The 27,515-nt window shown below is 38.9% G+C and overlaps 2 protein-coding genes across 3 annotated transcripts in view; one reads left to right on the top strand and one right to left on the bottom strand.

Annotated features, from left to right (window-relative positions):
* The window catches only part of STS (steroid sulfatase), a 203,469-nt gene extending 176,525 nt beyond the window's left edge, over positions 1-26,944 (bottom strand). The window contains exon 1 of one of the 2 annotated variants that reach the window (XM_036744807.1): positions 26,657-26,944. In XM_036744807.1, coding sequence (XP_036600702.1) covers positions 26,657-26,670 — 14 coding nt within the window. In that variant the 5' untranslated portion in view covers positions 26,671-26,944. Of the gene's footprint in view, positions 1-25,660; positions 25,819-26,656 lie in introns of those variants that run through there. The other variant, XM_036744808.1, reaches the window with a different exon arrangement.
* Positions 26,494-27,515, top strand: part of LOC118837740 (pseudouridine 5'-phosphatase) — a 178,446-nt gene continuing 177,424 nt past the window's right edge. Inside the window, exon 1 of the mRNA XM_036744809.1 lies at positions 26,494-26,687. Coding sequence (XP_036600704.1) covers positions 26,600-26,687 — 88 coding nt within the window. The 5' untranslated portion in view covers positions 26,494-26,599. The remainder of the gene's footprint in view (positions 26,688-27,515) is intronic.

Below are 27,515 nucleotides of genomic sequence, written 5' to 3'. Positions count from 1 at the left end.
AACTACTTAAGAGCACTTAAAAGTCTTGGAAGCCAGGTAAGAAACCAGAGATTCTGTCCTTTATCAATGAATTTAGGAAATAGATTATTTTACAAAACTTCAGCAAAAAAAAAATCAAAATAATACAAGGTAAATATAAAAACAAATTACAGAAATAACAATTTGTTTCAACAAATGTTTACAAGCACCTACTATATGTAAGGCACACTAGAGAAGTCCCACAGAACCTATTTGACACTGACAAGAACACAGGCTCATTCTTCAAATGTCTTACATGTTTACTGAAAAGAGTCTCCATTCTCATCTCTATGCTGGAAATTAAATATTTTAAAACTCCTAAGAGGTTCATCTTCACTTTGTTTGCATTCATATTTACTGTGACTTGGTTGCCTCAAAGTAGAAGGTTGCTTATTGATGTTGAGAAGAAAAGATTAAATAAAAGCATTCCTCTTTTAAGGAGTAGTCATGTATCATAGATTTAAAGCTGGAAGTGACCATAGAAATCATCTGATCCAATGTTTTCGTTTTACTGGTGAGGAAATTGAGGCCCTGAGAATGTATGTGACTTGCCTGAAGTCACACACAAAGTAATTGACAGAGCCAGGATCTGAATTCAGGTTTTTTGACTCTAGAGACAATTTGTTTTCCCACTATACCACAATACTTTCCCAAAATAGTAATAAGGACTGGACCTGTGATTTTATTGATGTAAGGAACTTCCAGGGGAGGAAGCTTTGTTTACAGATACAATTCAGTCCCTTCTCCACAACTTAAGAGTCTTAGAAGGTTACCTAGAGTGCTGAGAAGTTAAATGACTTCCTCAGTCACATGGCCAGCTTGTGTCAAGAGGTAGAGCTTTAATCCAGGTCTTCCTAGCTGTAATGCCACATCCAAATCTCTGTTTTGTCACTGACTAAATCATATGTTGACTTTCTTCAGAAGCCATGGACCTTTTACATCATCTTCATTTCTACCATCAAAAGTCTTATCTAAATTCTAGCCCCATTTAAGTCACAATATGGCAACCTCTTCCCAATCAATCTACTTTAATACCTTGTCCTAAACACCTTCTCTACATAATTTTCCTTATACTGTTTGACCACACCCAACTTTACAGAAACTTCCCTGAGGATGACAAAGGCTGATTACATACTGACACAGATACAAAATCTACCCCTAGAGATGGGCGTACCTTAAATTTTGCACAATCCACCCACTGACTGGTGGCTTTGTTGCTAGAATTAGAGTCATCTTTGTGATGTAACTTTAAGATGAAGATTAGGATTTTCATTCTGAAATTCTACAAAAGCTTAAATGTCTGAGTCTTCTCAAGGCCCTGGAACCAATCTATACCCTATGCTGGGGCATGTTATTTTGCAAAACTTCATAAGTCAGGAAGTTTAGCACTGTGTCACATATTTAAAATGTCTTCCTCTGACCTTATACTTTGGTTGAGGCAAATGGACTTTCATCTTGTCTATGGTGACTAAACCTTGCTCCCTTCCATCCCAGTCCAAAGTTGAAGTTCTCTTAGTATCCCAGAGTAAAACTAGTATATATCTGGAAGGCAATATATTAAACATGTACTTATATTTATGTCATTTCTGCTATAAATAGAATTCAGTAATATAAAAGTTATTTTGGGGAGAACATAAAGTGAAAGAAAAGAATATAAACCTCTAGATTTTTTCAATAACGAAACTGATCTTGTTAAAGTCAAAGCTGCAAACAATGGTTTCGGAGGTGAGCTTGCTGTACCAGAAATGTTCTTTCTTCCCCAGCGCTCTCTACTGCTCCCTATGACATTTGAAAGTGTAATCAATATTCAAACATGGTTATTTTCTTGTTGAAATAGAGTGGCATACTTCTAACACTGATCTACAAACTTCAAATGAAAGCACAAGAGAACTAAGTTGCAAGTTTATCTTTTTTGCCCATTTACTGAAACAGAATTCTTGATAAAAGGACAACTGTAAAAAACTTGGATTTGAGCAATAGGGCAATCCTCTTCGAAAAGTAGGCCACAATTCATATAAATGGAAACAATCTAAACTAACATTTTCCCTTTTTCTCTCCCATAAATTTTGAGCAGTAATGTTTAGAAGACTCACTTGAAAACAACTATGACACTTCTCTTTTCTGTCATTAACGATGAATGAACACATTTTCGGGAGTAAATCTATGACAGGATTAAGTGCAATAAATATACCACTTATACTGCCTCAAAGAGAAAGACCTTAACTGCCTATAAATGTAGAGTTAGAGAAGTAGGATGCAACACCTAGAGAAAAACAGAAGGTATTTCCAGAAGTAATTTTTAAAGATTATGAAGTGACTGTTTTAGGCTGATTCAGGTTTTTTGGACTAGGTCTGCTGATTGCATAGGAATAGTTAGAAAATGTGACATAAAGGTAAACTGAGACTCACAAGCGAAAAGAGATCTTTCTCTTAAAGGACTAGAACTGAAGAAAGTTGATAGGCATCTTGGGGATGTGTCTCCCATTAAATGGGAGTTTCTAGAGACTAGAGAGAAAGCCAGAAAGGCACTCCAGATTATAAAGAAGGATAATGGGTTGAGGAAAGGAAAGAGAACTGTATTTGCATTATAAATATTCTAGTTAGAGAACCTATCATACATCAGTCAGGAAGTTGGACTGAGGAAATACAATACTACAAGTAATAGGAGGACTATTATTGTATGGCTATGTTGTAGTTCACCTCAAGTCTGACAAAGAGTAATTATACCCAGAAAGTTGTTAGTGTTAGTTGTGGTTCCTTTAGGAGTCCAACTCTAGTTACAATATGAAAATAATGCTTACTTTATTTTTGAATGTCATACACATGCTGAATTATAAGCTAGGGTGACAAAGTATCAAAGACATCTTCAGGCTATGAATCTTTCATTTTAAGGACTTAAACGTTGAGAGATTCTATGATTACAATTGTCAGGAATGCTGCAGAAGGAATTCAGAGTTTGGACAAGATGATTTATATGTTCACCTTCAATTCTATCATTTTGAATATAAATAGAGAAGAATTGCATGTGTAAATTGAAGGGCCAGAACAGATTAGTCATGTACAAAAACACAGCAGCTTTTTTTGAGGTTGCAAAGAATTGTAAATTGAGGGGATGTCCACTGATTAGGAAACAGCTGAACAAGGTGTGGTATAAGATTTGATGGAATGCTACTTGTTATAAGAAATGATAAGCAGGATGGTTTTCAGAAAAACCTGGAAAGTCTTGCATAAACTGATACAAAGTGAAGTGAGCATAACCAAGAGAACACTGTACACAATAATAACAATGTTGTAAAGATGATCAACTATCAAAGACTTAGTTACTCTGATCAATGATCCAAGACAATTCCCAAAGGACCCATGATGAAAAATGCTATTCACCTCCAGAAAGATATCTGATGAACTCTGAGTGCAGACTGAAGCATACATTTTTCACTTTCTTGATTTTTCTTGCTTGTTTTTGGCAACATGGCTAATATGGAAATATTTTTGCATGGCTTTACATGTATAATTATTACCATATTGCTTGCCTTCTCAATGGGCAAAGGAAGGTGGGAAGGAGAGATAGAATTGGGAACTCTAAATTTTTTTTAAAAATGAATATTGAAAGTAAAATTTAAAAAGTGAACTGAAAGTTGTAAAACTGTAGGAAAAAAAAGAACATCATTGTCATCTGTGTGGAGGATGGATTAGATAGGAGAGGTACTTGTAGAAGAGAGGCCAATTAGGAAGCTTTCGCAGTATTTGTGGTAAAAGGTGATGATGGCCTGAACCAGAGTAGAGTGAGTGGAGAAAAGGGGTTGTAGAGGTAGAATCCATAAGACTTGGCAACTATTTGGACATGGGAAGGAAGGGTGGAGAAGTGAGTGATGAGTTGAAGATAATTTCAAGGTTGCAAACCTATGTGACTGCCCATAAATAACAATGTTAGAGTTGGTTTCAGGAAAAAAGGTAAGTTGTTTTGGACATGTTAAGTTTAATATTCCTGTGGGACATACAGTTGGACATGTCCAATAGACAGATGGTGATGTGGGACTAGAGGTCAGGAGTGAGAACAGGGCTGGATGCTTCTATCTGAAAGTCATATGCATAGATATGATCACTGACCCCATGGAAACTAATGAGATGTGAGAAAGAGTATATAGAAGAAGGGAAGAGAGCCCACTGAAAGCAGGTAAAATTCCTCATGCTGTTACTGTACAAAAGTGACAAGTATATAAAAAGCTTAGGAATCATGACAAGGATTATGAGATGAATATGAAACTGAGGTGATGTCAATGTCATAAAATATTTCATAGAAGTTTCTGTTGAAAATTTTTTGGGGGTGGGGGGAGAGGCATGAAAGGGAGAAATTACATTTTATTTTTCTACTGGTGCTAATCCTAAAATAGTTTCTGAGAAAGAATCTTGTCTCCTAAAGTGAGTCCTGGCATGATAGAATGAGCTGTTTCTAAAAGTATCTTTTGAAACTGCCTTTCCATGTAGGTTCCAAGGACACAGAAACAACAGCTCTTACTGATCTTAATATGTTGAATGAGGCTTTGCCAGGTGAACCTTTGGGAGTTAAACAATTTATTTTTGAAAATAAGCTATATCTGTAGAAATCTAAAATTGATCCTCTCTGGCTCACTTAACAAAGTTGGAGAGAAAAAGTAGAAGTTCTTAGGAGATGATTTTAAAACATCAGTGGATAAATGTCAACACAAAAATTTAGGTAGGTTGTTCTGAATAGTCTTGTAAAGTGCTTTTCTGGGAGAAAAGACTTTGTATGTTAAAAACAACAACAACAACTGAATAGCGGATAAGCATCTCAGGGTACCAATAAAAAATAATGAAAGCCAATGTCCTCTGGAAACTATATTTTTTTGCAGGGGGAATAAAACCCCACCACTAAAATAAAAACAAATACCCTCCAATAGGATGATTAATTTTTAAAGTGAAGTTTGTTTCTCTTCTTCAGTTAATTCCATAAATATTATGGTATACTCAAGCTGTCTGACTGAAAAGGGATAGCCGACTTTATAAAAAGAATTTTTTTTAATTGAGTTCATTTGTTTCCTAAATTACTAATGAAACTTGTTGCTATCAAGGCAACAAACTTGCTCCTGTAAATTCTTTAAAAGGAGAATTTTCTAAGACAATTGCACAGAAAATGATTTTCTATTCCTGATGTCTAACAATGTTACACATGCTGTTATGCATTTATGATGAAATAAAGGGGGAAAATGCTTTTTGAAAGCATATGACTCAGCCTTTACCCACCCATTAATTCATTCAGCTATCCAACAAACAAGTAATTATTGTCATCTCTGTGACAAGTGTTGCATTAGATACCATAAAGGCTATAAGATATATGACGTAGTCTTGCGCTCAAGTAGTTTAAATATTGATATAATAGCTTCTTTTATTTTACTTTTTAGTTATTTCATTAAATTCTTTCCAAGTAAATTCTGAATGCCTTAGACCAGTATAGGGACCCCCAGCCTTGAGGCCACGTGTGGCCCTCTAGGTCCTCAAGTATGGCCCTTTGACTAAATCCAAACTTCACAGAACAAATCCTATTAATAAAAGGATTTGTTCTGTAAAACTTGAACTCAGTCAAAAGGCCAAACCCAAGGACTTAGAAGGCCACATGTGGCCTCAAGGCCCTGTCTTAGACAGTCAATCAAGGCTTCACCAAAATCTAATTTTAACCAGTTTTATCCCACACCACTGATCTTTGTGTACTCTTTGGTCTAGCAAAATTAGCTATAATGGAGCACCATAAAACCAACAACTAGGGATAAGGAGGAATCAGAAAAAGCATGAGAACTGAGATAAGACTATAAAATAAATATTCTGAGAGAAAGAATTGGGGAAGAAGTACATTCTAGGCATGAGGGATGTTTTGTCCAATAACATGGAGGTATAAGGTAGAATGGTGAGTTTGAGGAATGGTTATTAGTTGTGTTTGGCAGAACATGCACCATGTAGTAAGAAATTATGTGAAATAGGGCTGAAAAGGCAGGGTAACGGAAAATTATACTGAGGGAGCCAAATTTTAAGACCTTATATTTTTGTTCTAGAAACAATAATTTTGTCTTTTTGAGGGGGGAGAGGAGGGCACATGATCAGACACGTGTATTAGGTAGATTATTTTGGCAGCTGTGTGGAAGCCTGATTTAGAGAGAAGACGGTGTGGATGAAGGGATATCTAGATATGTCTAGATGAAAGTCCTATGTGTTGAGATAACTGAACACATGAGAACAAAAGAGATCATCAAGGATAAAAAAAGAAGAGAAAAGGGCAAGAGGAAGAATACTGGGGGACACTTCCAATTAGGGGGTCAGGAAATGGAAGATGAACCAGAAAAAGAGACTGAGGCTTAGTGGTCAGACAGAAGAACCAGGAAAGAGCAGTGTCACAGAAGCCAAAGGAGCGAAGCATTTAGCAGGAGAGTGTAGTCATCAACATATCAAAAGCCTAAAAGAGTTCAGAGAATAAAAACTAAGAAAAGACCACGGGATTGAGCTCTTAAGAGAGCACAGGTAACTTTTGAAATAATCAAGTGGATGAGAGGGAGACACCTATAAGTTTCAAGAGGGAAAGAAACATTTCGTATTTATCTTTCTAGCTCCAAAGAATCCCTCGAAGCCAGGGCATTACAAATAGTAGACACTTAATAACTGTCTGTTGATTAAATCAGTATAAATAGCTTAGTTGTTTTATTTGTTTAATACCTTTCCACCACAGTACGATAGGACTCAAGGCACTGAATTAAATTTAATCAACAATGTATTAAGCACCTTATATGTGCCAAGAATTTCTATAACCACTGGAGACATAAAAAATATCTAGAGGGTTTTGTAATTTTATTAGTAAGCATTCCCTTCATGTACATATGGCAAGAGAAGTGAAGATGGCAGTGAAGTTTAATGAGTATTAGAAGGAGTGGCAGCACTAATTAGTAGATAAAAGCAGGCTAAAAATGAGGACTTGAGTTTAAGTCCCAAATCTAATTCAAACTGGCTTTGTAACTATAGTGGAATATATCACTTAATCTCTTAGGGCCCAGACAACTCTCTGAATTGTAGTACAATTACTATCTGAACCAATAATTCCCTTTCCTAATGAAATCACAGGTCCAGCCAAACAAAGATGGATGATAATCTAAGATTTAAAATTTGCTCCATCTGAATAACTAAGAGCTATTTCAATCAGTTGATAATATTCTTTAAAAAGTCCTTTTCCCTGAAAATGCTTTTTGAGGAAGTACAGAGGTGAGGAGAAAACAACAGTCTGTCCATCTAAGGCAGCATGGTATACTGGATGGAGAGCTGGCCTTGGAGTCAGGAAGACATGATATGTATTAGCTATGTCACTTTGGGCGAGTTTCACTTAACCTCTCAGTCAACTCTTTAAGGTAAGAAGTTCTAGAATGGTATTGGTCTATGTAGTTTCATCACTTTAGAGTTCTTAGCAAAGATACTAGAGTGGTGTGTCATTTCCTTCTTCAGCTTTTTTTATATATGAAGAAACTGAAGCAAACAGGGTTAAGTGACTTGTCCAGGGTCATGCAACTAGTATCTGAGGCTGGATATGAACTCGGGAAGATGAATCATCCCCACTCCAGGAACCACACTCTATCCGCTGTGCCACCTAGCCATCCCCAAACAACAACCAAAGTTCCTCACTTTGGAGTTCCTTACATCAGTGACATCACACATCTAGATCTAAGTAAACTAAAAACATTCATTATTATAACTAAAGTGGTAGGCACCAGTATTGTTTATTGTTTATCCTTCCTTTTTGAAGAGGTGATGGCTTGCAGGTAAATCGGATTTAAATGAGGCAGAGTTACACAAAGCCCTCAGCCTCACTTCCCTGAGTCAATGAAGTCAAAGAATACAGGGGATGGCACGTGATGCATTGGATGACCTTGGTGTCTTCAATGTCTGACCAACCTTTAAGTGCTCCACAGTACCTGCTTCAGCCACCTTCATGGCTCTTGGACCAAACTGTCCTCATCTGCCCATTCTACTAGGGGGGAGGCAGGTTGTCTTCAAATGCTCAGGGTAGACATCCCCCCTAACTCACTTCACTGACAGATTTGAGGCCCATTGGTTACCCTGAACCTTCTTTAGCCTGTTTGTGGTTTACTGGGATGCGGCTGCTGTGCATGCTACAGCTTCTTGGAGCCACAGGTGAGAGTTGGATGAATCAGGTGGACACCAAAGGTGGATGAGCAGCCCTGAAAGGGGCTTGGAAAACCCTCACACCAGAGGTGCTGGTACCCCTCAACACTAGAACTCCAACACAAATGTAGTTAATCTAGGCTTTTGGAGGAGAGGTGGAACCAAGAAGGCAGGTAGGGCCTGATTTCACACTAGTAGCTAGCTTGAATTGTGGGTGAGGCCATCTCAGCTAGTGGGGAAAAATTCCTTAACCATAAAAGTGCAATGTGACCCTAGGACAGAGTCAAGCCTGATCTTATGAAACTGCACATTCTTGAGAGCTCCTGAGACCCAAGGGTGGCGAATATACCTTTGCTAGGAGAATAAGGACTATGTAAGAACCATCATGTATTCTTGTTAAAGAGAGTAATACTTTGGCTCCAAGTCTTCACTGTAGCAGATCTCCAATCCTGACCCAGGATAGTTTCTAGGTCAATTTGGATTGAACCAAATAAATACTGTCAGAAATAAGCTTGACACTGAAATTCAGGTATCAAGGGCAATTTATTATTGTTGAGGAATTCAAAGGAATTGGTAAACATTCCTGGCCAGGAGCTGACCCCATCCTTCTTTAGGAAGGGGGAGTGAGGAGTACAGGAGTGACAGCAACTTTATTCTATTAGACTGACATAGACTGATGTACCATCAGCTCAGTACCTTCCTTCAGAGAATGGATTGGTCCGCTCCCTTCTGGGTTACAATCTTCCCTATATGCCCACAACATGCAACTCCTTGGTATGTTCCCCCCTCCTAAACATATGTCCCATGTTCAAAAATGGTGGAAAACTCTTCTCCGTGGGTGTGTAAGGTAATATTCAATTAGCCAATTAAGGATGCATGGTAGCCATTTGACCCAGTTTTCTCTTCAACCCTCACTCACCATTACCTGGCCAGTTTAGACCGGTTTTCCTAACATCCTGAATCACATCCTGAATCTGTGGTTTCTGCGAAACCGCAAACTTTATTCCCATTGGCTGGGGACCATCATCTTGGTTAATTTTTACTCCTTCTTTGTTCAAGCTGACACTTAGTTAATTATTCTGTGGAACTCAATTAACTCTTCAGTGGAAACCTAACTTTTCCTAACTTTTACCAATCTCTCACAATACTGAGCTATTTCAGTTTAGCAACTAGTGGAATCAGCTTTATGGTTTAACCTAATCCCAAAGCTCACATATGTAACACAGGAAAAAAAATTGTTTGTTTTTTTTTCTATTAAACTATATCTAAGATGCTGTGAGTTTTTTCAAGTGCCCAAGTCAACATCATCCCCCTTTGGTTGGAATATCATATGCCCAGTCTAATTCTTTCAGTTACTGGTCAGATATCAGGCATGTGCAGTATGGAAAGGAAATGCAGAGAAACAGAGAGAACTGAATGCCACTTCATATGGTCTCTCTGCTCCTGCATTTCCTGTGGCACTCAAGTGGAGTCCAGAGGCATTCTCACAGTTGTATATGGGTAATCTCTATACACCTTCTACAATATTCAAAGCAGTACAGAGGAATGTTGAAGTTGTCAGTGGTAAAAGATGCTATGACTATGAGAATGTTCACAATTGTAGAGGGGGAAAGTGAATTGTATAATCTTTATTTGCTGTTTTACTCACAATGGGTTAAAAAGTTAAAATTTCCTGTTGCAATTAAAAGCAAGGACAGGATTGGGAAGAAGAATGACAATCACAGAGAACCATTTCAACCTTTGTTTGGTTGCCAACTACCTTAGGCAATTCACTTAATCTTAGAAGGTGGCCTACTTTGCCTCATGTACAAAAGAACCAGAATTATAAATGAAGACAAAGTCTAGTCTTTAGAGGTGAAAGGATTCTTCTACAGATTGAACCAGAGGTGGAGACACCTACAAAACATCAAAGTTGCATTACAATGGCTGGGAGGAAGGACCGAGGGGGAAGCTGAACGTGTCTTTTACCTCCCCAACCTCTCCATAACGAAAGGCAATTTTCAATTTGTTTTTCAATTTGTCTAGAGATCCTAAAAGTGACCCCACCTATGAAAGAGAAAGAAGGTTATCACAAGTCTTCATATTCTGTCTCCAGCTTTTCTTACACACACACACACACACACACACAACATAAAATATGTATTTGAAACTACCTATTTCCCTTAGAAGGAAATAGTCTTACATATTTACATATATACATAAACTTTGAATATGACAACTCTTCCAGTTTTCTGCAACCTAATTCTGTCTTTCTTAGACCAAACTCAGGTTGACACTAATAAATAATTTAGTGTTAAAAAATGAAAAGTGAAGAAAAGTCAGAATTTTAAGTTGATGAATTTAGTAATTACTGTAACTTTGACACTGATGTATCAGAAGCACATATGTAATATAAAAATAATCAAAGTGATATTGCATTGATGCTGTCCCCTCTAATTTTTCAAAAGTATCTAAAGTCAAGGTGGCTTATGCACTGATCCTTCCAACCCTAAATCTAAGCATTTCCTTCATCTCTCTGAAAAAAATCATTTTTCCACTTACCTTCCAATGAATACACTGATGCAAGGAAATAGACATAAGATGCACAGGATGGAATGCGTGAATAGACTGTAATCTATAGTTTTGGAAGGAGTACTCACATAGATGAGAGCATAGAAAGGAACAGTATCCAGAACTTAGGGGAGTGATAGCTGTGTTAAATTATGTCCTGATCATATGACATCTGAGTTTAGTCTTTCAGTGTGTTCTATGCTTACATGATTTGTTCAGTTCTGGTTGCCACATTTTAGGTAAGATATTAATTGATAAATTGGGGAGGGTCCAGAAGAGCAAAACCAGGAAGGTGACAGACTTGAATATTATGCCAAATTAGGCTTAAATTAAAGGAACAGGAGATGTTTAGCTTGAAGGAGAGAAGACTTGGAGGTGACATAAGAGTTTTCTTTAAGTATTCTAAAGGCTATTGAGTGAAAGAAGAGATAGACTTATTCTCCTTAGTCCCGGGGGTCAGAACTAGGAACGAGCAATGGCTCAAAGTTACAGAGGCAAATTTAAACCTGATATAGGGAAGAGTTTGCTAATAAGGAGAGTAGATTCCTCCTTCACTGAGACCCTAAAAGAAAGACTGGTTGACCCCTTGTTGGGTATGATGTAGAGGGAACTTTTGATTAGGAACAGCTTAGACTAGATGAGATCCCCTTCAACTCAGTGATTCCAGAGTCTAGTTCTGTAAAAAAGTAAAGAAGTGAAGTGAAAGACGTAGTAAGACTGAGGGAATCAAGGAACATTAAAGTAAAAAAAGTAGTAGAGAAAAATCACCCTCTCCAAATTATGTGGAAATGTGATTATTCGAGTCTGTGGGGGAGGATGAAATAAAGGTTTTAAGTTTGCTAATGTTATAAAAGACATGGCAGTACTAAGATACACATCTGTGGGATCAGATGGAGAACACCAAGAGTATTATGTATACTTTGACCTACGGCAGGTAAAAATGTAGAGAAAAGAGACCTTTTAGAGTGTCTCAGATAAGAGAGAGAGAAACTGGAGAGGACAACTAGCTGATTTAATGCAGGTAGGAGAGATTCAGGGACAGCCAGAAGCATGTTAACTAACCAGAACCGAGCTAGATACAAATTCCTAGAAAGTAGGAAGTTCCTGCTTCTCTGAGAATCTATAGAAGCACACAAAAAGGGCGGAAGGCAAAACAGCTTAAAAAACAGATGCTGGCCAGAATTCAATGGTAAACAGAATGATCAAAACTAAAAGTGAAGGGTGGGGAGGGAATGTGGTGGAGGTCACCATTCCATGCTTTCCAAACTTCCTCTACAAACAAGACAAAATAGCACCTTAGAGTGAATATAGAGGAGCAAAAAATAAACTAGAGTTGGGGTAGAGCAGTCTTCCTGGGATAACAGGAGAAGACCAGAGGAAAGAGCAAGGAGCAGAGGTTTAGCAGGGAGTAAAGGGCAAACACCTCCAGGTCATCTCCACCTAAACAGTGAACAAAGCCTTGGAGCAGCTGAGTTCGGAGGCACCAAAGTCACTGGAATTCTCCACTCAACAATGTGGGGGTCAGACCTCAGAGAGGAAGATCAAAGGACCCTTTGCAGTTAGGACACCAGACACAAGTGTGCTGACTGGGCACAGTCCCGGGCTGTGCCTGACAGTGAGGAGCTAACACACTTTGGGTGAGTGCAGTAGGGTTGTGGGTACTTACAGGAGACATGAATTCCTGGTTTTCGGTTTCAGGGAACTGAAGGTTACAGCACCGGAGGGTCCAAAGGGAAGAAGATTATTTCCAGCACAGCTTGGCTGGGAGTCCTAGCTTGGAGGAGAGGAATGCTGAGGTTGGGCCTCAGACCAGGCTCAGAAAACAACAAGAATGGGGAAGTCTTCTGTTTGGTTAAGCCTCTATCCTTCAAATCAAACATGTCTTCCAATAAGTTTTCCCCAAACATTCCATAGTCTAATCTACTAGCACAATCCTTACCTTACTTTCCTCTTCTACTTACTGTTTTTATTCTTTCCTCTGGTAGTTATAGCAAGTATATAAAGAATACCTAATTTTGCCATTAACTGAAGATTTTTCATTGGAAGAACTCCCTGGAAACAAAAGTAGGAGGGTGGATCTGATCTGATTATCTCCTCCGCCTTTCTCCCCACCCCCTTAAACTGCTTCATTCAAATTGTTAAGGAATACTAAAAAAGCTTCTTGTAATATAAATACAGCCAGTCTTTACTTTTGTTTTCTTTGCATACCTTTCTGCTTTGATAGCTTCAGTTGTTTTCCTATGGCCTTAGAACATATGAATGTGTTTTAGTTTCTAGGTGTTGAGCATTAGTGTTACAGTAAATACTGTACTTAGTAAGGCTTATTTTACCAAGCATTATTAGTGTTTAGTGGAGTAAGAAAGGCCTATTCTAAAAGACTGTACAAGGGAATGAATAATACTTCTTTCAACCTAATTGGAATCTTTAAAGAGTTCAAAAGTGCAATTTCATAGCGATATCCAAGGTGATATGATCCTATGTGTAGACAGCACTGCAAAGAGCACAGGAAGCAGGAATAATTGAATGTCTTAGTTCATGACTGTAGGTTTACAATGACTCAAATGGCACAGCTACAATTCAGTGAGGTTATCTAAAAGGCTGTGAGGTCAACAACTATTGTCTCTCTCTTGGAAAAAGCAGAGAGATTCTATTCTTTCTGGAAATGGTGGGTAAGGTAAATTCTAGAAAGTGTTTGGGGGCGATGGTTATATCAAACTTCTGTGGAAAGCTAAAAGTGCTTTGTTTTATATTTTTAACAATGAATAAAAACATTTCTCCTGACAGCAGAAACTTTTTCCCCACCAAAAAGATACACCCTCATAGCTTTTAGCACTTTTGTAGATTACAGTTTAAGCTACAGAAAACACAAAGAATCTTAAACAGAGCGATAAACTATCAGTTTCTCAAAAGAAAATGAAGATAGCATTTTATATACATATGTAATGTTTGTGGGATCTGTATATATGTATACATATATACTATATGTAATATATGTATACACATGCACATATTTACATTATATACACATCTTTCAAAAAATCCTGAAGGTTTTTTGTTAATTCTCCTTATTTTTCAACCCACTTACTAATTATAAGAAATAAAATGCCCTTCTCAAGAAGACAAATAATCAATCAGTAAACATTCATTAAGTTCCTACTATGCACTAGGCACTGTGCTAAGTGCTAGCTTTGTGCTGGCAAAAAAAAAAAATAAAACCGTGTCTATACTCTTCATTTAGCTGATTTTTGTTTTGTTTTGCTTTCATCTTCTTAGGTCTGAATTCAAGATAGTATTTCTCACTTAAGGAATAGGACTTGACATTTAAAATTAAAGAAATATAACAAATTCTAATAAAAAATAGAACCAATAATGAGAGTTGCAGTGGAAACTTTTTCTCTGTTGAATTGTTTGCTACTTATTAGAGGAAATAATTGCAAACTTGGGAGAAAATATCACGACACTTCATTTCACCAAACTGAAAGGAAACATGTATTGTTTGGTTTACTTTAAATTGAGTGTATTTTATTTTCAGTCTACATACATTAAAGCATGTTCCTCTTTTCTCTTATTTTCCTTCTAAGCTTCTTCCTCCTAATTCTTTCATTGCCTCTTTTTTTTTTTCCAATTTGCTTTATTCCAGCCATTTCTTTCACTTTAACTCCACATCTCCAAATTAAAGAATCTTAGTTATTTCCCCATTCCCATCTCATCCCAAAACCAAATAATAGATATTTTATCACAATTGAACATGATTCTATCAGTATTGTATATAGTTTGTTTCGTTGACATTTTGAGTGAAACAGCAGAATTAAAATATAAAAGCCTTTGGTTGTTCCATCCCCAAAAAAACTCCTTTAAGGAAAGCATGATGTGAATTTGGAATCCAATTCCTAGTATGACCAACTGTCTCTTATAGGGAAGCCTTAACTATTGAAGTCATTGTAATGCTATGGTAGGTGATGTTAAGCTGTCACCCCAAAAGAGATGAAAAGGAGAAACCATGTACTAGTGATAAAAATTTTAAAAGAAAGAAAAAAACACCAATAAAACATTTAAAATGTGCAGAAAAAAATAAGAAATTCAGGATCTAACACAAACTGCACAAATTTGTTTCTAATGAGTAAAATAAAGTATACATTAACCTCCCCCTCCCAAAAAAAATCCAAACTATGTAATGGTAGGTCATGATTTCATTGGAAATCTTTTTTCTTCTTTGTATCCTGAAATGTTCAGGTTTGTTGACTGGTAAGTTCTTAACAACAACAATAAAGAACATTTAAATGAAAAAAATGGGAAAGCAAAAATGCAGACAAATCTTCCACCCCAACAGAATTTAGTGTAAATATTCCTAAAAGCCATTTCTATGTCACAGCTTATCTCCATATAATATAGCAGTACAGAAACAAATCAAACTCACCACTTCTAATGAGGCTTGCAGGCAATGTCTCTGGTTATTATCCACAGAGAACCTATGGACCTTTGTCTAAGGATCTCAAGGAGCTTTACAAATACAATTACACCCGACAACACCCTAGCCAAAATCTTACCTTGTTATGAATGATCATTTGGCAGCCTAGGAAGCTATAGTGGAGTCATCATTAGCAATAAAGTAATTACCTCATTATAATTGGAGAATCTATCATAAAAAAGTTATTTAACTGAATATATTTCTCCACTTGGTCTTCCCCCATTCTCCACATGCTTCAGATATAAATCAGAGGGATTGCATACATTAGTTCTCAATATGTAGCTGCAAAATGTATTACCTTGTGGCAAACTGAAATGGTATAAATCAGGTTTTCCTTCTTAAAACATTCAATCTGTACAACAAGTTTTAAAAGTTTAATTAGTATCTATTCTATATGACAAACCAGTACATATTTATGAAGAACATGGCTACTACAGCATAGGAGGCACCTGGAAAACTATAGCTAATCAGTTCATTGGCGTATTTACATTTTCATTTAACTTTCAACTAAAATAAATATGATTAAGTATTAGTGGATAAAGGAGAGAGTAGGAATCTAAGGATCAGCTGGGAAGGTTTATGTTTGTATTATCTTTTTTAGAGTTGTACTCACTGACCCTCTGTACCTGTTGATTATCTGTGTGTAATAGCCACCCACAAAAAGCCTGAAGGAATTCATTCTGTTTGTCAACATCATGTGTTTACAAATGATTAACAAACTTACGACACATCTCCCTCAAGGCCACCACTAAGTGTGATAGGTGGTTTGCTGGGAGCTGACATACTATGTAAATCCATATATGAGGAGGAGGGAGATTTTTAAATGGTAGAATGAAATTGGAGAGAAAAGAGCCTCCTTTTCAGATTTTTGTTTGTATATCAGGGGAGGGGAACCTGTTGCCTTGAAGCCAAATGTGGCCCTCAGGGTCCTCAAGTGCAGTCCTTTGACTGAATACAGACTTCACAGAACAAATCCCCTTAATAAAAGGATTTGTTCTGTAAAACTTGGACTCTGTCAAAAGGCTGCACCCAAGGACCTAGAAAGTCACATGTGGCCTTGAGGTCACAGGTTCCTGTGTTGGCAACCAAAAATGGGCTCCATTTGATTCTTCTGCCTTCTACTTTGAGAGTTTCTTATATCCGGCGGTTCCGAACCTTTCAGACATGTATATGATCCTCTTTGAGATTATAAACTCTGCCCTCCTAATGCAGTTCCCCACCCCTATATACTATAGATAAATAATAAAGGATCCAGTAACTGAATGTCTTTCTGTTCTGTGTTGTCTAAGGATCATTAAGTATGGTGAGACTCTTCCCTTAGTTGGCTATAGGGTCATATACTACTGACACTACCATTCCCCCATCAACCAAATTTAAGTCTTAGAGAGATTGAGACTTGTGTGGGTCTCAATACCAGAACATCAGAGTAAATCACAGATCCTTGTAGTACTGGGAGAGATAAATTATAAGATCTGATTCTGAGTGATCATTTTCAGGATTCCTTTAGCATTAATTTATTCAACAACATCCGATGACCATCTAATATTTCTCAGGCACCTGATATACAAAGATAAGAGAGTGCATGCCCTCGAGGGATTACAACCTTTTTTGGAGGAATAAGGGAATAAGGAACAGTATATACAAATAAAAATAAATGCGAACTCTATGCTAATTTTGGGAGGAGGCACTAATAATTGGGCAGGGCTTTCTATAGGATGGTGACACTTCAACCAAGCTTTGAAGGAAGCTACAATATGACATTGCTTAACTTTTTAAAAATGTACATCTACTGCATTGAGCATGCAGTAAATCATAAGCCATTTGGAGGGTTCTAATGCAACTATAAAAGAATTTTCAAATAGAGAATCTTCATTTCTTATTTCAAGTCAAGTGTTGTATTTGAGTCGCTAACCCAACTACCTGAAACCCTTCAAGCACTGAAGTACTGTTGTAAATCAAGGCAAGAATTATCCAAAAACACATTATTTTTATATAGCAGTTTATGTAGGTAACTATACCAAAAACATGCTGGAGTGAATGCCTTCAGATCACATGACCAAGGAGGCAGGCCTATCTTAGACATGAAGTAAGGATAGGTAAAAAATAGCAAGAAGTCTATTAAGCTGACTGTTTTAAAGGTTAAAAAGGTGAAGCGAGAGAGAAAACTTAAAAGTTATCAGCTGAAACGAGGTATGGAGATTTAATTTGTCATTTTCAGTTTTTATGCTTTTCCTACACTCCATCAGCAGCAATATTTACTGTCTTTTTACTCAACATATAGGAAATAGAACTCATGTCCTTACTCTACCCTTCATAACTTCTCTTTGTTCAGGGTACTGCCATCCTTCTAGTCACCCAGGTATAGACACCTACACAGGTTTGCAGCCTTTAGAGTCAGTCTTTACTGCTTGCCAAGTCTTGTCAGTTCCAAAACAACCCTGCAATTTGTCCTGTTCCATTTTCTTCACAGGGCTACCATTCTAGCTCAGTTCATGACCTCTCAATTCTTTCCCCTCCCCGATTTATATTCCATAAATTATGTTTTAGCTGCCAATGATCCCATTAAAGCATAGGTCAGACCATATCATCACCCTGCTCAGAAAACCTCAGTAAATCCCAATTACATCAAGGACAAGACAATTTAAACAGTTAAAATTAAGACAATTTAAATTAATTAATAAAGGGTTTGGACTTAATGACCTTTAAGGCATCTTCTAGGTTGATAACTTCAATATTAAAAACAAACTGATTTTTTAAAATAACATGGTAGTATGCTATAACAGGGAATTGACCATGGATGTTAATAGTACCTTTGACTACATGAGGCCAGTCTGCAAGTAGACTCATGCTAGTGAGGTAAGATGTATGTTTTATAATTGTAATTCATCATAAATAGATATAATTAAAAAATACATTTTCAATATCAATGCCCTTCAAAGCTAAAACCATATTTTGTGTATTTATATGGATTATTGATTGTACTTAACTTATACTTCTCAAGTCAGTTCATTTGCTTATGTGTCTAAAAGCACGTTAGCATTAGGAAACTGCAGAACTTTCAACTATTCCAAATTTCTCTCTTCTCTCTCTCTCTCTCTCTCTCTCTCTCTCTCTCTCTCTCTCACACACACACACACACACACACACACACACTTTATTTTAAATATCAATATTCTTTTGGTTCTTCTGGTGATGTTATATGACTAGGGTTCATTAAACCTACCACCTTGAGTAATCAGCTGAGGGTGATTCAAAGGGTAAGATAGAGAAATACAGGAGGCATAAACTACTATATGTTACACTGACCTTGGGGTAACAAACTCACAAAATGTATTATTTAGGAAATGTGAAATTAAAAAAAAAAAGGTGGGCCCTTCAGGTATGGTAGATAAGGAAGGAATAACAGAGGGTGCCACACAAGGGAAAGTGACAAAGACCTAGAGGAAGGCCCCCATTGTGTGGAGTGGTTCTCTATGAAGTGTTCAAGTGAGAATATGGACAGAAGTCACAGAGGATGGACTGAAATCTGCATTTTCAGAGGGACTACCCATAATGGAACCCACTAAAATACTGAGATTCATTAAGTACTTTAGTGTAAATTTAATGTAAAAATGTAGTGTTCAAGGAAATGCAAGTTCCTAGAGGGCAGACTTTTTTTTTTCCCCTCCTTGTATCCCTAACATTTAGCACCAAGCCTGCCTGGCCCATGGTAGGCAAGTATTGCTTACTGAATGCTTGCTGCAAACTCTTCCTTCAGGCAATGTTGTCATCTAGATAACTGAATACTAAGTAATATTCTCACAATGTAAACATTACTTTCTGGGAGTTATAAGCATTTTTTCAGGGGTGAATTAACTCTTTCATTTACAAGTTTACAGCTTTCTAAACTATTGCTTTAATGCCCCATTCTCTTCTCTAAGATTTCAGAACTGGAGCCGATATTAGAGACTATCCACATCATAGCTTTCATTTCATAGATTAGGAAACTGAGGCCTAGAGAAGCTAAGTGATTGCCCAAAGTCAGAGGTAGTAATTGTGTAAGCTGAAACTAAGCCCCCTGATCTCCTGACTGCTGCTCCCAGGCTCTTTCCAACATATGATGTGGAATTGCAAGTCTTGAAATATTAAATGATTTATAAAAAGGATATATCCTGATAATCTTTTATCTGTTCAAATCGTCATTATTCTTGATTTCTTTCCTCATAAGCTACTAGGTAGTCAATCACTTATCTACTCACCTAAAAGACCCAATGGGACTCTCCCAAGGGAGCAAATTTAATCTCTTAGAGAAATTGGATAGTCATTGACTAAGGCCTACTTTTGCACTGGAATCAGGAGGGATTAAGGAGAAGGGTGGAAGAAAAACACCACCTTTAGGGATCTTGCACATAGAAATACAAATAGCAGCTCACATTTATCAAGGGCATTAAGTTTCACAGAGCATTTTCTCAAGATAACACTGTGAGCTAGGTAGGGTCAGATTTTATTTTAAAGATGAAGAAAGACAAATTCACTATGGTTAAGTGACTTGCCCATATGGAAAGTCAGAGCTGGGGCTCAAACATGGGAGTTCTGATGTCACATCCAGAGCTTCTTCCAAGCTGCCAGGGCCATATCTAAGATCCTAACATTTTTAGCCAGGTCAAGAAAAATAGGTCACAATTAGCACTACCTATGGCTGCAGACAACTCAGGGAAGCCCAGAAGAGATCACAGTATCAGATTTAGAGCTATAAAGTGCCTTAGAAATCATTTAAGTCATTTGGATCTCACAGAGTTTAAATCCAGCATTTTACAGATTAGCAATTGAGGTCCAAAGAGTTTAAACAACACTCAAGATAAGTCTTAGGAGTAGGATTTGAACCCAAGTTTCCAAATCAGCATGCCTTCCATGGCACCACTATAAACTTAAAATTTAGACAATAGCAAAATATATCATTAAGTGATATGCAGGCTTTATTTGTTTTTACCTAAGACTTTTTAAAAGTCAGTTTTGAGCCATAAAAAAATCTTTTTCAAAATCACTTTCATAGTTATCTTCAGCCTATCCAAACTATGAAAAATCCTAAAGAACATAGAGTAATAATGATTAGATGGCACTACGCATATGACTATTATAATGAAAAGCAGGATCAATTTGAGCCAATGAGATATTAATAATAACTTTTACACCATTCACTTTGCACAGTCTGGTCCAATAACTATATGAGTACTTACCAGAATACCATAAGGTTCCAGAAATGAATCGCACACAATTCTAAAGTCTTTCTGATGAAAAGCAATTAAAAATGAACATCATGTATAGTAAGAGTTACGAACAATCTACCAAGGGGACTGTGCACTGGAGATCTGGACAGTAGAAATGGTGAGTATGGTGTGTGAATACACATTTGCTGCAAACTGATGCAGAAAACATTTTGAGTTGCAATATGCCATGATGGATCCACTTCTGTGGGATCTATTTTAAAGGGGTTTTATGTTTCAGAGTGCGCTAAGGAAAGAGGCAAGGGGAAGGTAGATGGACAGGAAACAGATGACGAGAGAAAAAAGTATAGGGTAAAGGAGCAAAGAGAGGGAAGGGGAAATAAAGAGTCAAAGAACAAGAAAGAAAAGGGAAAGAAACGACAGGGAAGGGTGGGGAAATAGGAAGGCAGAAGAAAAAGAAACCTTTTTCACCATCAGGGCCAGGAATTAGGCATTAGATGTACATTCCCCTAACTTCCACTACACATTCTTAGTTGCGAAGATTTAGAAACCAAAAAAGGCTTAGTTTTCAGGGGCCAAGCAGCTTTCCCTGCTCTAAACTCCCCTCACCAAATCTGCCTCTAAGAATTTTTATCCAGCAAGGAAGAAGATTAATTGGGAACTTAAATGTTCCTTCCCCAAATGAGCTGCTCCACATAGACCTGTGTTCATTGACTAGGGCTTTCAGGTACTCAATGGTCAAAGAATTCATGTCATCTTGTGGTGTCCTCAGCCTGAAAGGTTCTAGGACTACCCTGGGGTTGTGAATGTTGATAAAGACTTTCAAGGGACTCACTGTAGGCTTCTGACATTGTGAAGTCCATAGAACCATAGCTATAGAGCTACAATGGACCTCAGAAGCCATCTAATCCAACCCCCTTTCTTTATAGATGAGGAAACTGAAGCACGTGGAGGCTAATTAAGTAACCACGGTCACAAAGGTGCCGAGTGTCACAAGGAGGGTTTGAACATATGCCCTCTTGATTCCAGACTCTTTCTACTATGTCACATAAATGCCTGAGGAAGTAAAGGGCTTAATGTTTCTGGGGTTTATCAGGTGTGCCAATTACTTTGATTGTGGATGTCTGGAATAACGAGTGAGTCAATCAATTATCTAAAACATAATAGATATAAACAGATGACAAAGACTATAAGACTGTGTAGGATAAACACTAAGTGAATAATATAGCTATATGCTGTAAGATTGCAGAGGACAGATAAATCTGTATGCGTCAGGAGGTCTTCACAAAGGAAATGGGCCTTGAACTGTGTTTTAAAGGATGGGCTGGTGAAGGGGGTATAGTATGGGATGGTACTGTAATAAAAGATAGCACAGCGATAGGAAAGCAAGACATTTATAAAACAGCAAGTAAGATTCACATTTATGCAACACTTGAAAGGTTGCAAAAAACTTTACATAACATTTTATTAATTTATCCTCATAACCTTGTGATCGATGTAGGAAAGTTCAGTGTCCAAGGAAAAATAGTATCAAGAGTTTTCAAGGAAAAAGAGTATAAGGAGGAGAAGAGGTAATAAACAGTGTCATAGACTTCAGAGAAACCACAAGATCACAGATTTTAAAATGGAAGGATCCTTAGAGGACACTGAGTCCAATGCTCTAATTTTACAGATTAAATCAAATGCTCCAAGTCACAAGAATATAAAGTAGCAGAAAGCTAGAGTCTGAACTCCATTCCTCTTACTGCATATATCTTTTTTTCTATACCGCAAGAATAAAGCCTGAAAAAGTCATTAGAGTAACAAGGCCTCATTGGTTACCACAGAGAAGGAAAAAATAGTAATTTAATCTCTCTGCACCTTATTTTCTTCATCTGTAAAATGAGAGCATTGGACTAAATGTCCTCTAAGGAGTCTTCTAACTCAACATCTACGATCTTGTGGTCTCTCTTCAGTCTGTGACACTGTTTATTACATCTTCTCTTCTGGATTCACTCTTGTACCTTGGATTAGGGGTCACAGATCTTTCCTGGTTCTCTCTGTACTTATCTAACCACTATCTCCTTCCTAGGTTCATTTTCACCCTCCTGCCCCACTAGGCAAAGCAGAAGAGCATGAAGTCAGATTACAGGAAGTTTCAACAATTAATGGAAGACATGAGTGTAGACTACTTTTTCTAGAAGTTTAGTAGCAAAGTTGAGGAATAATAATAGATGATATTTATATAGCAATTTATTTATATCATATTACAGGATCTTCACGACCTTATGAATGATATAATCAACAAACATTTACCAAACACCTCCTTTATGTCAGATATTGAAGATACAATTACAAAGGATGCCATAATATTTGTTTACAAAGAATTTCCATTCCAATAAGGAGCTAGCTTGAGGGGATGGTAGGACAAAAAGGTTTGGGTTTGTTTTTTTTTTTTTTTTTGGTTTGTCCTTGTTTCTGTTTGTTTTCATTCTTCTTTGTTTTGTTCTTGTTTTAAGACCAGAGACCTGAATATGTCTGTAAGCAGGAAAAAGACTAGCAGAGGGAAAGAATGAAGATTTTTTTGGGGGGAGGAGAGGGTTGGGGTAGGTATGGATCATTTGTTAAATGGCATATAGTCCTGAAGGAGACCAGAGATAATGGATTCAAGAGGATAATTGCAGGGTTTCGAATTTGGTGGGTAGGAGGTCATCTCATTCTCTAAGGCTGGGAGATCTAAGGAGAGGATGAGTGAGAACATCAAGAAGTTTTGAAGCATATAGGAGGAGATATGAGGGTCATGACATATAACTTCAATTTTTCCCCCAAGAAAATAGGTTAGGATGCAGTTAGGGGTTCTGGGAAAGAGGAGAGGTTTGGGGACCCCTGCAGTAAGAGGATAGGTATCAATTTGTAGTGTCTATCAAGTAGTGGCTAGAGAACACGAACTAGCTGTGGACCTAGTCAACTGTTTCAGGACTTCCTCTGGAAGCACTCAGCATCTTGGGAGTAGGAATATAAAGGTGGATGGTTGAGCAACTAAGGAGGAGAAATGGATAAAACAGGTGGTCAGGGATTACTTTTCTGTAACATCAGAAGGACAAAGGAATCCTTGGTGAGACTTCCAAACTAGAAATACCTTATCTCTCCAATATACATCTTCTAGCAGTCTGGGGTCTCTGACTTTAGTTTTGGGCAAGCCACTTCACTTTCTTCAGTTTCTGTTTAACAGTCTTCAGTGTGGGGTAAGGGATTCAGGGATAGAGGACAGAATCTAGGTGACACCGCTTATTATGGTCAAAATTACAAGGGGAGAAGAATAAATTCAGAACAGAGGTAATACATGAGGAAAACAAGATTAGATTAGATTAGATTGTTAGAGGCTCCACTAAGGGCAATGAGCATGCTCAGCAGGAATAAGGAAAGGAATGGAGGAGGCAGGGCAGAGATTGTATCTTGGTGGGGAAATACAGGGTACAGGATCTTGGAGGTCAAACAGTTCTGGCTGTTAACTGCTAGGTGCCATCAGCCTAGAGAGGTCCGGGATGGTGATACAGGATACGGGATGGTAGTCATGGGATATGAGGAAGATCTCCAAAATTCCTTCTGACCGTATGATTCTAATTCATCTCAATTGCAGTTGGCATGAAGGCCTTATCATTGCAAACCATCATTCTTGACCCCCATTATATTCTTTAAATATAATGAACTTCTTGCTCCTTCCCCAAGTGCTACTCATCAAAATGAAGATGTAACAACATTGCAAGGGTGATAAACCACAGTCAAGGGGTAATCCATGGGTACAAGCATCTTCTGGCACTTGCAAGCATGCCAACTTACTGCTATACATATCTACGACTTTCCAGTGGTCCTTGTAATGACATCAAGGACCTGGTAGAAGAAAGAGTTGTCGCAGAACAATCTGTTTTCCTTTCCAAACATCAGTCACCACAATCTGAGCAAACAGTAGCACTCTTGCTGCAGCTGTGGTTTAAAATTTTAGTCCTGGTTACTCCCTTTTCTCTTACAAGGACATGGCTTTTACCTGGCAATTGAGCAACACAGATGTGATACTGTTGCCATGGGAAACATTCTCTGATCTCTGTACAGATGTTTTATGATTTCAGGAAGATTTTTAATTCAGATTCTTTCAGGATGCTATAGTCATGGAACACCATGATCTCCAAAGAATTGAAAAATGAGGATCATCAATGAAGAGACATTTTGTGGGTGTAAACAGGATAAAATGAATTATAAAAAATGACAAAGGTGAACCAAAGTGGAAAATGTCATCAAATAAATACATGAGTGGAAAAAGATGGGCTTGTCATGTAGAGAGGGATGACTGACAAACAGGCTGTGTGTTCCAATGATATGCTTGAGCAATCAAGAGAAAGTGAGGAAGGCACTTAGCATGTTGACATGGTGGACATGGAGAGTTGATTAGGATGGGTAGGCATGGGAGCTGTATCATTGGAAGAAAGGCCCACATAGATGAAATCACTCTGAGAATTTGAGCATGCTTAAACCTAAAACATACATTTTAATAATGTAGTAATATCAATATTTTTCAACAATATCATTTACAATACACTACTGAAACAGGAACAGTTAGGTGGCATGCATCATAAATCTTATATCTTAAGACTGCTTTTTTTCCATGTTTATTACTTTGTGTTACGGTGAATTATTTTTCTTTGTTGTTAAAAAGCTTTCCTTCAAGGAATTATTCATGCATACTATTGTCTTGCGCTTTTATTTAACTGCTTCTCAGTTATGCATGCTCTCCTCTGAAAAAATGATGTCACAAAAACCTAATCGTGATAGACTGCCTCTGGTATTAACTATCCATCTATATGTGGATGTACGTAAAACCCCACTCTAAAAAAAACACACACACACACAAAACACAAAACAGAAACACAGTGCAAGCATATTACTGTATTTTATGGCTAGGCCGACAGTGTGCTTTTCATGATACATTAAAAAAGGTGGAAGGAGAAGAAACACTGGAATAGAAAACAACTGATGAAATGTGATTAGGGCTTTAAAAGGTAATGCAGTTATAAGAGGCTTTTTTTTTAATTGCAGCAAAAGATGGCACCACACACACAATAAATCTCCCTTGACCACAGAAATCGGAATTGCAGCCTCTAACATTAAACACTTCATTAGTGTATTTTCTTCCCCTAATCATCTGTTCTCTGATTTTATTTGATTCCATTTATTTAAAAATGCACTATGGAAAAAAAAATGTCAGCCTTACTTGACACTCATGATGAAGCCTGGTACAGAAGACAGGAGTGCGGGAGACTTCAGATCTGTCTTCAATAAATCATATCTAAAATAACCCAGACGTTTCCTCCTTGCCACCCAAACCAGCCCGGACTATGCCCATGCCCCACTGGCTGGCCGCAGAGCACACCATGATTCCAGCTTGAGGCTCCACTTCTGGTTTTAGTAACAGCCGGGGAGCCAGGCAGGGTGCCAAAAAAAAAAAAAAGGAAAAAGGAAAAAAAACCAAAACCCAGAATCAAGTGGCACCTGAATGTAGCCTTAGGCGATCTGATCTTTAGCTTAGGAAAACCAGCTCCTTCCCAAGGCTACTCGTCCAAGGTGGCAAATGGCATCAGCCAAAAGCAAGTCTTGAGGTCATCTGACAGTGAATGACCTCCCTCCCACCCTCCCTCGGGTAGCATTCCTCAGCCTCCCATCAGGACCCCTAGCATCTTCCTCTTCTGCCCTTCCCCCCTCCCTGCAGCTCCAGCCGAGGCAATGAATGGAGCGCTGCGAAAACGTCTCCGTGGGGACTCGATCTGAGCATGCTCCGCAGCTCCGGGATCTAGGCAGGAAACACAGGCACCGCACACACCCACGTTAGCGCGCGCCCGTCCTCTCGCTAGCTCGCCCGCGCCCCTCCCCACTCCCGTCAACCCCACCCTTCCCCCTCCACCCCTAGACGCAGAGGTAGGAGGAGGTGGGGGCGGGGAGGCGGCTAGGGCTTCCCATGGCGCGTGCGCGGGCAGGGAACCTCTTGGGCCACCGACAGTTTTTCGAGCCCAACCCCCACCTCCAACCTTCCCCCCGCCCCCCCACCCACCATCTTCCTTCATTGCCTCCTCCTCCCCGTCCCGCCAAGCCCCCAGCAGCAAACTCGAGCTCCCAGGCGCTCTGGGCCTAGCGACCGAACGACGCCCAGGGCACCATGGCCTCCCGGGCTCCCGGCCTGGCTCCTGCGCCTCTGCTGCGGCCGGTCACCCACCTGCTCTTTGACATGGACGGCCTCCTTCTGGGTGTGTAACTGCGGGCCGTCTCTCGCTAAGGCTGCGGCGCAATGGGCTTTCTCCCTTCCTCTTTCCCTCTCTGGCAGCCTTGGAGGGGGAGGGGGCCCGAGACGGGCGGGAGGGGGAGGGGTCGCGGCGGGGGTGGGGTGGGGTGGCAGGTCAGGGGATTCCGGCAGCGGGAGCCGGCCGCGGGCTTCCCGCGCTGCCGCCTTCTTCCGCGCCCATCCGGCCGCCCGTGGCGTGGACTCGCCGCGGCTGTCACGGGCAGGGGAGGAGGAGGAGACCCCGTACGTGTACACCCTCTCCGTGGCCGGCCCGGTCCGCTCCTTCCCCAGGCTCGTTACCCGTGGAAACCCCCACGTGCAAGGAAGCAAACTCCCCTTCCCTCCCCAGCTGCAGCAAGGGACAGGTGGTGACCGAGACGACATTCTTAGGGGACAGAATAACTGTCCACAGCAACCCCCCCCCGTCCCAAGGGGACCCTAAAATGCACCTGACTTCCAGTTAACCAGAACTGCCTTATCTAGAGAGCTGCGTGTGTCAACTCAGTCAAATACGAGGAATAAATGAATGATGATGATAACAATCCCTAGCGTGTATACAGCGCATACCCTGTGCCCAGGCACTGTGCTTCGAGCTGTACAATTATCTCATTTGATCCACACAACCACACTGGGAAGGTAGGTGCTAATATTATCCCCGTTTTACAGATGAGGAAACTGAGGCAAAAGAGGTTAAGTGACTTGCCCAGAGTCACATAGCTAGAAAACGACGGGCTGGATTCGAATAATAATAATAGCCAGCATTTACATACTCGTCGTCATCATCATCATCATA

This window comes from Trichosurus vulpecula, chromosome 2 (genome assembly GCF_011100635.1).
Source record: "Trichosurus vulpecula isolate mTriVul1 chromosome 2, mTriVul1.pri, whole genome shotgun sequence".
Taxonomy (NCBI): domain Eukaryota; kingdom Metazoa; phylum Chordata; class Mammalia; order Diprotodontia; family Phalangeridae; genus Trichosurus; species Trichosurus vulpecula.
Note: the sequence above shows the minus strand (reverse complement) of the source record. Positions and strands in the feature narration are given on the sequence as shown.